Source organism: Saimiri boliviensis, chromosome 3 (genome assembly GCF_048565385.1).
Source record: "Saimiri boliviensis isolate mSaiBol1 chromosome 3, mSaiBol1.pri, whole genome shotgun sequence".
Classification (NCBI taxonomy): Eukaryota; Metazoa; Chordata; class Mammalia; order Primates; family Cebidae; genus Saimiri; species Saimiri boliviensis.
Window position 1 is genome coordinate 40,370,460 of NC_133451.1, and position 13,481 is coordinate 40,383,940.

The window sequence follows — 13,481 nt, forward strand, 5'->3', positions numbered from 1 at the left end:
GGAACTCTAGGGTTAGGATCAGGAATCCTGGAGCCCACCTAATACTTTCTCCCCCAGAAAGTGGTCTCTCCCCCATTTCTATAAAGTCATCCATTTATAGACTGGTCATACCGGTCACTGAAGATCTGCTGGTCGACCCTAATGAAGTTCCACAGGTTTTCCTTAAACACACACACATGCATTCAGTCTTTAAATGCCCTGAAAACATTCATAAAATACATTTGAAAGTGACAAATTTCCTTTTCTCAGCTGTCTCTCAGCTGCAGAAAAAGATCTCGAATTGATGTTTCAGTAAAATGTGTGCACATTAAGAACAGATTTTTTAAAAATTGAGAATGACAGACTAGAACAGCAGAGTTTAAGGATGCAAATCCTTGCTATGAGCTCTGTGTGTTTGTTGCCACCACATATAGGCATATACACAGCCTTTATTTATACGTGTAAAAAGACTTTTGCCACAGACTTCTATATGTAACCTTTACAAAGTGTAATGTATATGAAATAGTGACTAAACCACCCATCTTTGCTGCCTTGTATACTTTTCTAGTGTTCTCCAAAAAGCAATACAAACTGTACATTTTTGTTTTTCCATAGTATATCATCCTGTCATTTTGAGATTTAACATTTTAACAGTATCACCATTAAGTATGAGCCTATGAAATTCACTTAACACCAAAGAAGACAAACAATAAGATAAACTGTCCCAGTTCTGTTCATTTTGTCCATGCCTTCAGTTTTATGTGTGTGTTATTAAGACATTTTGTGCTATAGATTTACTGACTCTCAATTCTGATATTGACTACAGCCAGCCCTCCTTCAGTACTTGGGAGCGTGAGTCTATTCAGTTCTCACCCCAGTTTTCATGGTTTTCTGTTTGTTCTGTTCTGCCATCTCATCTAGAGTCGCCTGGCACTGCCAGTGTTCCGCTTAGAGTTCAGAACTCTTGGCGACGATCCCAGTTTTTCTCTCAGTCAGGTAAACTGCATACTGGGCAGCTATATTTCTTCTGTGTGAAAATTCATGTTGGGGCAATCAATGATGTCTGGCACTTGTCTTCATTTCTGATTTTGGGGAAAAAATTATTTCTTATGCACAGTTAGCAAAGAGCTAGCTCTTTGATATCACTACCAGTTATGCTAAAATCTGGCACAGGGGGAAATCACAGAACTTTATGTTGATTTCAAGAATTCAATGAAATAATAATATTCATCATTTTCTTGATAGTTCCCTGCTTAAAAAACAAACAAAAAAGATTAAAAGCATTTACCAGAAACTGATCATGGTTCTCTTGTTAACTGTGTCACTGTGTTGGCTTCCTGGGTGACATCTGGCCTCTCTTTATATGGTACTTCTCTATGCCAGACAGTGAGGGAACTGCTCAGTCAAGCCAGAATGCAAGGTGCATTAAGAACCAGTACTAATAGGAATAGTTGTTGCTTCCTGTAGTCTAGTACCTGGTGTTAATTGATATGATCAATCGTTTGATGGTGGTTGTAACTTCTTTTGGTGATGGGCACAACCTGCTGCAGGGGTTGCCTGCTTTATAATAATTTTCTAATGCTCTTGGCTTACCACACACACATACACAAACAAAAAATTGATTTAAAGCTGATGTAGGAACTACATTCCGCTGATAGGATCAGAAACAAAGACAATTAGAAGATAGTCACATTCATACCTTTTTTTTTTTTTCATTCTTTTCTCTCTGTGCAGTGGATTCTTCAAGCAGTGAAAAGTCACCTGTTACGACACCTGTAAGTCACGCATTTTGAGGAATAAGATTATGAGTCAGTGTGATTTTAATTTATAACATTTGATTTGCTTAAAGAGTATTCAACCAAAATTGAGACCCAAACAATTGATTTTTAAAAGAATAATTAAAAGTCATGTATAATGCCGTCAGGTAAATTATGAAGACATGGATTATCATTATACGGAATTGTAACTGTGCCTGAAAATAAATGATAAGTCAAGAAAGCAAAATAAGAATTGATATTGATTATGGTGGGCTGCTTGGATTAGCTATTGGGAACAGGGGGAGGGGGATGGGAGGAGGATTCATTTACGTATCAGGCACTATGCTAGAGGCTTCTGAATAATTATTTCAATTAAGGCTCATAACAATTTCAAAAGGAAAGTACTGTCATCTTATTGTACAGTCAAAGATGAGGTTCAGAGAAGTTATATAACACCTTCAGGGCTACACAATTAAATTGTTCCAAGAGGCAATTAAAATGAATGTGATAGACTGGGCATGATGGCTCACACCTGTAATCCCAGCACTTTGGTAGGCTGAGGTAAGTGGATCACTCAAGGTCAAGAGTTCAAGACCAACCTGGCCAACATGGTGAAATCTCTTCTCTACTAAAAATACAAAAATTAGCTGGGTGTGGTGGCAGGCACCTGTAATCCCAGCTACTCAGGAGGCTGATGCAGGAGAATTGCTTCAACTCAGGAGGAAGAGGTTGCAGTGAGCCAAGATTGCAAAACTGCACTGCAGCCTGGGCAACAGTGAGACTATCACAAAGAAAGAATAGAATAGAATAATAACAAAATAGAATATGATAGTAGGAATTAGTATTAAAACTGACAATTTCTGTAGATACATTTTTTTAAATGCACCGCATTTTTTAACATAAGGATAATACTTGAACATAGTATATTGTTGGCAGACGGGACCTAGGTTATTGGCCCACTTGTATTTGACTATTCTGTGAGCATCATGGCCATCCCAATCAATTGCAGGAAGCACAGAACTTTCCAAGAGACCTAAGCTCCAATTTTTGCACCCCTTCTCATAATCAGTGTTTGACCAATATTAACTGTAATGTTGCTTTGCCTTTTGTATTTTAATTAAATAAGAAAGCATTTCTAAATTAAAATAAGACACAAGATGCTGTGGAAATTCCTTGCTGCTGCATGACATCTGAAGCTGGTGTTTCTAATCTTGGGCCTATCCTCCTTGTTTGCCCTCTGAAATTCCCATTAGATTTGGAGACTTTTGTTGTTCTTGTTGTTGTTCTTGTTGTTGTTGTTGTTGAGGTGGTGTCTAACTCTCTTGCCCAGGCTGGAGTGCAATGGTGTGATCTCGGCTCATTGCAACCTCCGCCTCCTGGGTTCGAGTGATTTTCCTGCCTCAGCCTCACGAGTAGCAGGAACTGCAGGTGCGTGCCACCATGCCCAGCTAATTTTTTGTATTTTTAGTAGAGATGGGGTTTCACCGTGTTAGCCAGGATAGTCTCTATCTCCTGACCTCATGATTCACCTGCCACAGCTTCCCAAAGTGCTGGGATTACAGGTGTGAGCCACTGCACCTGGCCTAGATTTGGAGACTTCTTCTGTGGCACAACCAACTGTGGCATTGACCTTGAGCCGCCTGGGCTCAGCCACATAATCACTACTGTACCTTTGATTCTGTGTCTAGTGTGTAGCACTGAAGGTGTTATATAACTTCTCTGAACCTCATCTTCCTTGACTGTACAATAAAAGGATAGTACTTTTCTTTTGAAGTTGTTATGAGCCTTAATTGAAATAATTATTCAGAAGCCTCTAGCACAGTGATATGTAAATGAATCCTCTCCTGCTCCCAATAGCTAGTCCAAGAGACCCACCATAGTCAATATCAGTTCTTATCTATAGGGAAATTGTCTCCCTTAGGGAGTTCTTAAATGCCTCTACAGAACAGAGAAGGGATCCATCACTTGTTGCATAACCCTTGGTGTCCCCAGCCACATTTCAAAACTAAGGACTATGTGTGGAGGCTCAGTCCCAAGCCAGTACTGGGAATCCTGAGTTTCCTGGGAAGCTGAGTTCATTGATGATAGATGGGAACCCCAGAATGATCCCAAAGCTAGTACCCATGGCACAAATCTGAAGATTTCCGTTGTAAATTGCATTTGGAACAAGGATGTCAGTTGTTCATGCCCCTTGGGGAGGGGTAGAGAGGAAGGACATTCTAAAGAACACATTCTCATTTCTGGTTTATGGAAAACAGAGTAAGGAAGACACGACTCACTGGCTCACTTAAGTAAATCCTCTGAAAATTTAATGTGTTTTTGATGGTAAATGGCTCATTATAGAACAGAAAATAAAAGAAACTTGAAATAAATAAAGCTTCAAGAGGAGAGAAGCATTGGATTATGCTGGGCTCCATAGACTGGCTATTTTTGGTCAGACTTGGAGTACCTGAGGACCTCGGGACTATGAAAGGAAGGAACTCTGACAGTAGGAGATGCATTACCCAGCATGAAGGAATTCCATTCATTTATTCAACAAACATTTGTGGAAAGCCTAAAAATATAAGGTCTTGGAGTCATTAGGAGGGTAAGGGACCCTTCCTGCCTCCTGAGGAATCCCTAGACCAGAGGAAGATACAGACTTGTAAACAGGTAAATTGGAGGACAAAGTGAGTTAAATGCTGTTCATTCTGACTTCCTCTAGCACCTTTTATATCTCTTATGATAATTATGACACTGTCTTCTGATCATATGTATATATTGGTCACTCTTCCACCCCACACACACTCAGGTGTAAGCTCCACCAGGCTGGGCCATTTGGCCAGCTGGTACGCACCCTGGCCCACAGTCAGCGCCCAGTAAATAATCTGCAAAGGAAGGAGCAAGATCATTGTTTCATTCTTTCTTGTTTATCATGCTGGTTTCTTCCCCTTTATCCTCCTCTTGAAATACCCACTGCTTTTCTCTCTTGCCTTTTTACACATATTCCATATTTTCTGTGCTCAGTCCTCTCACCCTGTACTTCCTCCTCCTATCTGCCCACTCCTTACTTGACTTATTCCTGAGAGCCTAGGGCAATTTAGAAATTAAATAATTCCCAGTTGTTTCTCTTATTTTCCTACTATTGGACTTTCCTCAGTGGTCTTTTATGGCCTTATTCACATAAACATCCCCTTTTCCCTCAAAAGACAAAGAGGGGCCATGCCCCTGGAAGAACTTCTGAACTTTTCAACCGCCTCCAGTTCTGGAAGAATGACAGGTGGAGCTGACTTCCAACACCATTACATTCCAGTAGAATTTCCCATCTGGTGTAACCACATTTGGACAACATTTATGGTCATCCAAGGGAGTTTGGGAAATTTTGGATGACAGATCCTCTTCAACTTAAGAACGGGGTTACATCCCAATAAACTCAGTATAAGTTCAAAATACTTTTAAGTCAAAAATGCATCTGATACGCCCAACCTACTGAACATTATAGCTCAGCCTCGCCTATCTTAAACGTGCTCAAAACATTTATGTTAGCCTACAGTTGGGCAAAATCATCTCACACAAAGCCTATTTTATGATAAAGTGTTGCATATCTCATGAAATTTATTAAATACCATTATAAAAGTGAAAAACAGAATGGTTGTTTGAGTATTTGAAGTACAGTTTCTACTGACTGCATATTGCTTTTGCACCATCATAAACTTGAAAAATTGTTAAGTTAAACCATCCTAAGTTGGGGACCATCTGCATATATAATTAAATGATTTGCCCCTTGCATAACATCTCAGAGCCTGTAATATGCTAATATGCAGTGTGAATCTCAAGAGTGGCAAACAGGAAGTGATAAGCTAATATCTCTAGCTTATTGGCCCACTTGTATTTAACTATGCTGTGAGCATCATGGCCATCCCAATTAATTGCAGGAAACAGCCGCAGGAGTACAAAATGAGGCCCATGTTTGATTTGTCCAAATATATTAAAGTTCTAAATATTTATGAAGTTATAAATCAAGCATCACCCATGGCCTGGCCTGCATTCTCTGCCTGAGGATACTTTCCTGGGCAAGCCCGCCTGCCATGCACCTGAATGCTAATGTCGACCTGTTAGGGGCCAGGCAGAGTCAGGGGTAGGCTGGCCAGGTACCTGAAACACAAACTGGCTCTGTCAAAACCTTGGATAGGACTGTCTTTGTCCATCTTCCCAGGCTACCAGGGTACATAGATTCTGCCTGCACCCCTCCCCACCCCAACCCTGTTTCCCATCCCTCAACAACTTCCCTACCCTTGCTTTGCTTTTTCTACTCATGATTCCCAGGCAGTTGCCTCGCTATCCTACCCCATCAGAACAAAGGAAAGGGAGGAGCACAGTTACTGGGAACCTGGTCTGTCTGGCCATCTACTCTGGGTGACTGGGGCAGCTGACTTTAGACACAGCAGCCCCTCTTTTCCTAGTTTCCAGGGGCAGGCTATGATTTCCCCTCCCCACCCACACCCTCCCAGTCTTATCTTCTGTGGCCTGGACACCTGCTTTGGTTCATGCATTTTTCTCCATTATTTCTCATTATTTACTTGGTTCCCAAACTTACAAAAACCTTTTATTAATTCAAAAAGGAAATAAGTCCTTGGGCTTGAGTGTTTGTGTCTTGTGGGCCCTAAGTGATCTGTTTGCCTGGATCTTAGGTGGTACTGGTGACCATTGTTGAGTTAGATAACCCACTATAGGGAAAGCTGGTGTGGAAAAGCAACAGCAGTATAAAAGATTAGTTTCATAGCATGGGAAATACCACTTCTTACAAAATGCATTTCTGCTGAAATAACCGGTCTTGTTTGCTTAGACCCAGGATCAGTATGAAGGATGAGCACCTTAGGCTCAGAAGCATGAATGCATTTCAGAGAAATCACTTCTAAGAGAATGAAGCAAAGCCTTCCAATGCCAGTGGCTAATTACTTTGTGTTTTTATTAGCTCCAAAAAGATTCACAGAATCATATCAGCATCTTGGAAGTAAACCAAAGAAGGACTAAGATTAAAAAATGGTTTCTGCCACCAAAGAGGATGTTTAGATATGTGAAGCCTTCTGCTTCTGTGTGTCAATCTGGGTGCCAGGCCAGAAGCCAATTGTCTTCTCTTGACCTGGCCTGTCCCTTGAGGACATGGCTCAATTCTCATCATGGTTTTATTTTTCTGAGCAGTTTAAGTTTTGGGCATGGGACCCAGAAGAGGAGCGCAGGCGACAGGAAAAGTGGCAACAGGAACAGGAACGTGTGCTCCAGGTAGGACTGAGTTTGCTGCTTTTTTTTTTTTTTGCTTTTGCTTTTGCTTTTTTTCCCCTTGTACTTTACATTGCATTAAGTAGACTTTTAGCACAGGAAATGAATGGAATTGAGTTTTTCTCAGAAGTTAGTGAGTCTCCAGTCAGTTCATTTTGTGTCCATGTAACAGAGTACCCTGTGTCTCATTCTTCCTGCCAAAGACTGCAGTAATAAACATGATGAAAAACCATTCATATTAATGCTTAACCAAAAAAGCCTCCAAGTATGGTTAAGGGCCAGTCTACCCATTCATTGCCTCCTTAGTTGTCAATCAATTTTCAGTCCAAGTGGCAGTGGCAATGAATTATCTAAAAGCTCTCTGCTGGCATACACATGAAATAAAATTTAGCCTCAGTCTAGTTTCATAAATAGAAATGTTTGCTCTACCATTGAGCACTGGGCACAGTGGCTCATGATTGTAATCCCAGCACTTTGGGAAGCCGATGTGAGTGGATCACCTGAGGTCAGGTGTTGGAGACCAGCCTGACCAACATGACGAAAGCCCATCTCTACCAAAAATACAAAAATTAGCCAGGTGTGGTGGTGCACACCTGTATTTCCTGCTACTCAGAAGGCTGAGACAGGAGAATTGCTTGAACCCAGGAGGCAGAGGATGCAGTAAGCTGAGATCCCACCATTGCACTCCATCCTAGACAACAAAGTGAGGCTGTCTCAAAAAGAAAGAAAAGGAAAAGAAATGTTTGTTCTACCTTTGTAAAAAGCTGCTGATTATCAATTCTAGAAAAATTCTGGTAGTAAGTTCATCACACTCCTACTTCATGCCAGCTTTATGGATTAACAGGGTTTCAGAAGGTAACCTAGCAACCTGAAGAACTAACCCAGATTGAGTACCTGGGATATGCCAGGAACTATGGTTAGTGCTTGACATTTTTACCTCATTTAATCCTCAAACAGCACTTCAAAGGATGTCTTATTAGCCCTTGTTTGCCATTGAAGAAAGTAAAGCTCACTGAAGTTAAATTAATTGTCCAGGGTTACACAACTAACAGGTGTCAAGCCCAGATTCAAATCCAAGTCTGGATGACTTTAAAATTCATGCTGTTTCCACTACATTCCTACTAGTACTGATATTACAATCAGTCAATAAATGAAAATAATGTTAAATCTCATAAATTTTTATGACTTTCTGCTGCTCATAGAAAGCAATGCTTAATGCAAGTTTATTTTGCTTACTTTTTCTTTCTTTTATCTTTTTTGTTCTAATCCTTTTGGCTTAATTCCCAGGGGTGAGGTGGTGGAGGGTGAGTAGTAGATGGTAGTGCGGTTTGGGCTCTGCCTGTTAAGTTTGGCATTTTGGAACTTGCAGAAGGGTAAGCCTTCAATACCAAACTGTTGGTAGGAACCCGATTCATCAAAGTCTCAGGGCTCCTGGGATTTGAGGTCCATTGGGAAACCTCAGTCCAGCCCTGACCATCTGCTCTTCTCTGGGAGAGTAGGTGCTCATTCCTCAGCTAAATGGTAACAGCCAAGAGTCAGATTTCCACACTGTGAAGTCAGGCAAATGTGCTCCCCACTGTGATGCTCTATTATACACCAAGAGGTGACCCTCGTAACAGATGCAGGCACCCGGCCTTTGTATTGCTCCTGTGTCTCTGACTTGTTGCCTGGTATGGCATCGTGGGTTGTGGGCCAAGGTGTTTGTAGGAGAGGGCGAGGGAGAGAAAGAAAGAGAGAGAGAGAGAGAGAGAGAGAGAGAGAGAGAGAGAGAGAGAGAGAGAGAGAGAGAGTACTGCACATTTCATTCTCTGAATCATCAGTTCATCCTCTTGGGGAGGGTAACATGTGATACAAGCTCCTAAGAAGCCTAAGAAGCTTTTATATAGTTTTAAGGTCTCTTTTATCTACTCTAAAAAGCCCCTGAAGTCCCGCTCTAAAACTTTACAGTATTTGATTTTCATAACAAATTTTTACCTGGTGATAAAGAACATGCCATGGGTTGATCAACAATGATTTTCTTCGAGTTAATAAGAATACCAGGCTCCAGAGAACACCAAGAAAGTCCTTCTGCTCCTAAGATACCGACAAAACAGGTGATGCCTGGAGGAAATCTCAGTGCCTTCCCCATGAAGACAGAAGCAGATTTGTTTCAGCCTTGAACAGAGGATTGACAATAATCAGCCGAAAATATTTGAGTGTGTGTACTGCACATCAATGGTTCCTTTGTCTCTGTCATGTTAGGAAGCCATTCCCAAGGCATCAGGAGTGTCACTTCACATTTTATGCATTAATTTCAATCCCCATTTATTCATTTCTTCTAATCAGCTGTCAAGGACTCCAGTCACAATTCGAACACCAGTTTTATTCATAGTGTGTTCTTTTTTCCTCCCAGAAATGGTGACTTGTGCTGCATTATTTCTGAAAACAAAAATGGGGGTTCTGAAGTACTCTAATGGACTGTTTAAAAACTACTCTTAATTTAGAAGTTACTTAAAGCTAGGAAGACTCTATTTTGATAGAACAGTTACAAGCAAAGAGTAATTCAGCTACTTAGCTAATTATCATCATGTCCACTATGGACCTTTATGTACTGTCTGTCTTACAAACCTTCAAGGTTTTTCATCTTTTATCACACTCTTCTCCAAAATGCATTTCTATTAGTGGAATGGTAAAACTCATCTCTGAAGGGCCCAATAAAACCAAACTATTGGTTCAGCTCACCTGGAACAAAATCTGAATGAAGGAGAATTTTAGAGGCTTTCCACCTTTCCGTCTTTTCTCTTTCTGTAAGCGAATATCTACTTGTATTATCTAAGAAACAATTCTATAAAACATGAACAGCAGAAAATACTGCTGTCCATTGGATTTTTATGTTCCCAAAATATTTGAATGCTACAAAACAGTATGCCCTTTTTATTGCATGAATCAATCAGATTCAGAATGCTTGGAAGAAGAAGAAAATCTTGGAACATGTTGTACGTGGTGGTTTAGTGGGGGGAATTCCGAGTGGTGTATGCAGTGGTCAGTTCAGAACAATCTATGGAAATTCCATAACAGGAGAGATACCAGAAGGAGCAGGACAAGCTGAAAGAAGAGTGGGAAAAGGCCCAAAAGGAGGTGGAAGAGGAAGAACGCAGATACTATGAGGAGGTAGGAAATTCCCAAGGAGGAATTTGACCTTGTCGTCCCAGTTCCTCAAAGTTTAGCAACACTCTCTGTGTCTGTGGCATGCAGATGCATGTGGCTATGGCTGTTTACTGACAGCAGAATCCTATCAACCTCTTTAAAATAGTCATGTCATATAGGTTCTAAAAGACCGCAGTTCCCTGCAAATATAGTTTATGGTAAGGGTGTGTTGAGTCGCAGTCAAGGGAGACGATAAAATTACATCTGTTCTCTAGCCCGTGAGTCAGATTCTTGATTGATCTTAGAGAGGTGACATGAAAGAATCAGTTGCATTCATTTGTGTGTTTGTTTGTTGTTTGCTACTGGTGAATTAATTTTATGATGATAATTTTGATACTAAGGCTGAATGAATGCATTTACTATAGAGCACTAAAGGGATTTGGAGGAGAAGAAAATTTTGTTTAGGTTCATTTTGTTTTTTAAATGAATAAGCCAGAACACATTAGACAACTTAAAGCGGGCTGCATTTTATGCATATTATCTACAATTTGTTCATAATTAATATTGTTGTGAATTTTATATCCAACAATACTTTTTGTGCATAATCAGATCCCTAATAGCATTTCTAATTAGGCTTCTTGCATCACTCTAACTAATTAATTTGCAAAGATTTTGTTTTTCAAAATTAAATGTTAATTTTTAAATTATTGCCTATGGAGAGTATTATATGATTTGCATGCTTTTGGAAAATAAGACTTTTTAAAATGCCCTGCTTATTTGCACATATTCTGATTTTTTCTAAATGCCTTAATGACATTTTTCTCTTGACAAATGTGATTTCTATTTTTCCCCCTTTCATAAATGTCTGTCCTTCCCCTTAGGAGCGTAAGATAATTGAAGACACTGTGGTTCCATTTACTATTTCTTCAAGTTCCGCTGACCAGCTGTCTACCTCCTCCTCCGTGACTGAAGGCAGTGGGGCAATGGTGAGACCACAGATTAAAAGTAATTTGTAAAATAAATAAACCTGAATAGAAGTACAAAACCCCAGGGTCACCACCAGACTCAATAGTTTAAATCCAAGGCTAGCTAGTTCCTAGAATCACGTCAGCTACTATGTGGCCGTTGTACCCCATTGTTCCATCACTGCTGCAGCCAAACTCCAGAGTCATTTCCTGGGGAGTGGAAAAGTCATTACCCCAGAAAGATCTATCCTAGTAGGCTGGCAGCCAAAGTCCCTTCACACCTGGCTGGCAAGATCTCAATTAGTGAAGTCATGTTCTAGATTATTCTTCTCATAGCCCAGTTCCCAGATCATTCATTCATTCAATAGACATTTATTCCCCTCTGCCATACCATACATTCCTTTCCATTGTTTGGCAGCAGCAGAGATGTCAGTAATACATTCTCCACCAGCGTCCGTGAAAATTGCTTCTAACCTCCCACATTCCATAAGACGTGTAGTCCCAGCTACCTGGGAGGCTGAGGCAGAAGGATCCCTTGAGCCCAGGAAGTAAAGGCTGCAGTGATCATGATCTTGCCATTGTACCACTGTACTCTAGACTGGCAGAGAGAACAAGACCCTGTCTCTAAAGGAAAAAAAAAAAAAAAAACTAGCCAATACATGCTGGGCTTAACATTTAGGTGATGGGTGGATGCAACAAACTACCATTGTACATGTTGATCTACAAACCTGCATATCCTGCATATGTACCCTGAAACTTAAAAACAAAACAAAAAACAAATAAACAAAAAACCCTAAATAAATAAATAAAATGAACTTATGTAGGGCATCACTAAAAACAGACAAACAAAAATCACAGGAAATTTACATGTTGTCTTTGAAGGCCAGAAAGAGCCTAAAGGGTCCGGTCTGCCTTCACATCCCCCAAATAAGGTCGTAGAAGATGGCAGTACCAGACAGAAGTTATATCAAGACCTGGATAGTCCATAATTCACATTTTAAAAAATAACCTGTGGATGCGGATGCCAGAAAACCATTTGTCCTGAAATGAGCAGCCCTATGACTGTTCTATTTTGAAAGAGGGATTTTCTAATCAATTCCCTTTTGTGATAACTTTCAAAAGAGATTCAGATAATACATTTATTCCAAATAGTTGGAAATCAGTTGCTATTCAGTTAATTTGGACAACTACTCTTTAAATTATAGGCAACATGATTGAAAAATACTTCCGATATCCCTGGCCAGAGATAAGTGTTATACAATGTATTTAAAATGTATACTTAAGATTATCCTTTTCTCCTTAGAATAAGATAGACCTGGAAAACTGTCAAGATGAAAAACAAGACAGAAGATGGAAGAAATCATTCCAGGGAGACAACAATGACTTATTGCTGAAGACTAGGGAAAGTGATCGACTGGAGGAGAAGGGCAGGTATGAGCCCAGCTCAGGCCATCCATGAAAATGTACAAAGCTGGGCTCTGCTCATGCACTCCCAGGAAGGGTACTCATTGCTGATGCAAATTATATTCAGCTTTGAAATGAATGTTCCAATGACACATTACATATTGCTTGGACATATTGTAATAGTTCTAAAATCAGTGTCCTTATGCTCTTGAATAGAAATAGCCTGCTTTTTTTCCTCCTTTTTTTTCCCTTAAGACGGAGTCTTACTCTGTCATCCAGGCTGGAGTGCAATGGCATGACCTTGGCTCACTGCAGCCGCCACCACCCAGGTTCAAGTGAGTCTCCTGCCTCAGCCTGCTGGGTAGCTGAGACTGCAGGCGTGTACCATCATGCCCGGCTAATTTTCATATTTTTAGTAGAGATGGGATTTCACCGTGTTGATCAGACTGGTCCTGAACTCGTTACCTCAGGTGATCCACTTGCCTCCGCCTCCCAAAAGTGCTGGGATTACAGGCATGAGCCACCATGCCCAGCCTAAATAGCCCTATTTTAAAATAGACAAAGTCTCTTTTAAACAAAAGGGGACAGTATCGGTCATCAAAGGAGTATGTTGTCAATTCAAAGCCCCAAACCTAAATATTACTCAATTGAAATGATGAATGTGTCTGGAGCGATAGAAATTGAAATGAGACCCTGGGGTCCCACCACTGTGGTTTCACTGTGGACCTGCACTTGCCATCATTATCTCCTGAGCTGTTAGAAACCATGTTTACCCTGGTGATACTATAAAGGATAACCAACTAATCAACTGGTTGTGGGTAGTCACCCCACCCATGTGTTCCATGGGAGATCAGAAAAGGACAGCTAGGGACCCCTGGAGCACTCAAAATGAGCTCAGACTGGAGCAGACTCTGGTTGTGGCTGTGGGTTGTCATGGGCTTATTGATGCCACCCCACTCCATCCCTTACCCAGAAGGGACCCACAGAAAGC

The 13,481-nt window shown here is 40.6% G+C and overlaps 1 protein-coding gene across 15 annotated transcripts in view; it reads left to right on the top strand.

Moving 5' to 3' along the window:
- LIMCH1 (LIM and calponin homology domains 1) overlaps positions 1-13,481 on the top strand; it is a 362,412-nt gene that overhangs the window by 332,747 nt on the left and 16,184 nt on the right. For 13 of the 15 annotated variants that reach the window (XM_074396064.1, XM_039468101.2, XM_074396065.1 and 10 more), the window contains 5 exons: positions 1,714-1,754; positions 6,918-6,998; positions 10,053-10,145; positions 11,003-11,107; positions 12,390-12,517. In XM_074396064.1, the coding sequence (XP_074252165.1) occupies positions 1,714-1,754; positions 6,918-6,998; positions 10,053-10,145; positions 11,003-11,107; positions 12,390-12,517 (448 nt within the window). Of the gene's footprint in view, positions 1-900; positions 976-1,713; positions 1,755-6,917; positions 6,999-10,052; positions 10,146-11,002; positions 11,108-12,389; positions 12,518-13,481 lie in introns of all 15 variants that reach the window. The other 2 variants (XM_074396063.1, XM_003940975.3) reach the window with 1 other exon arrangement.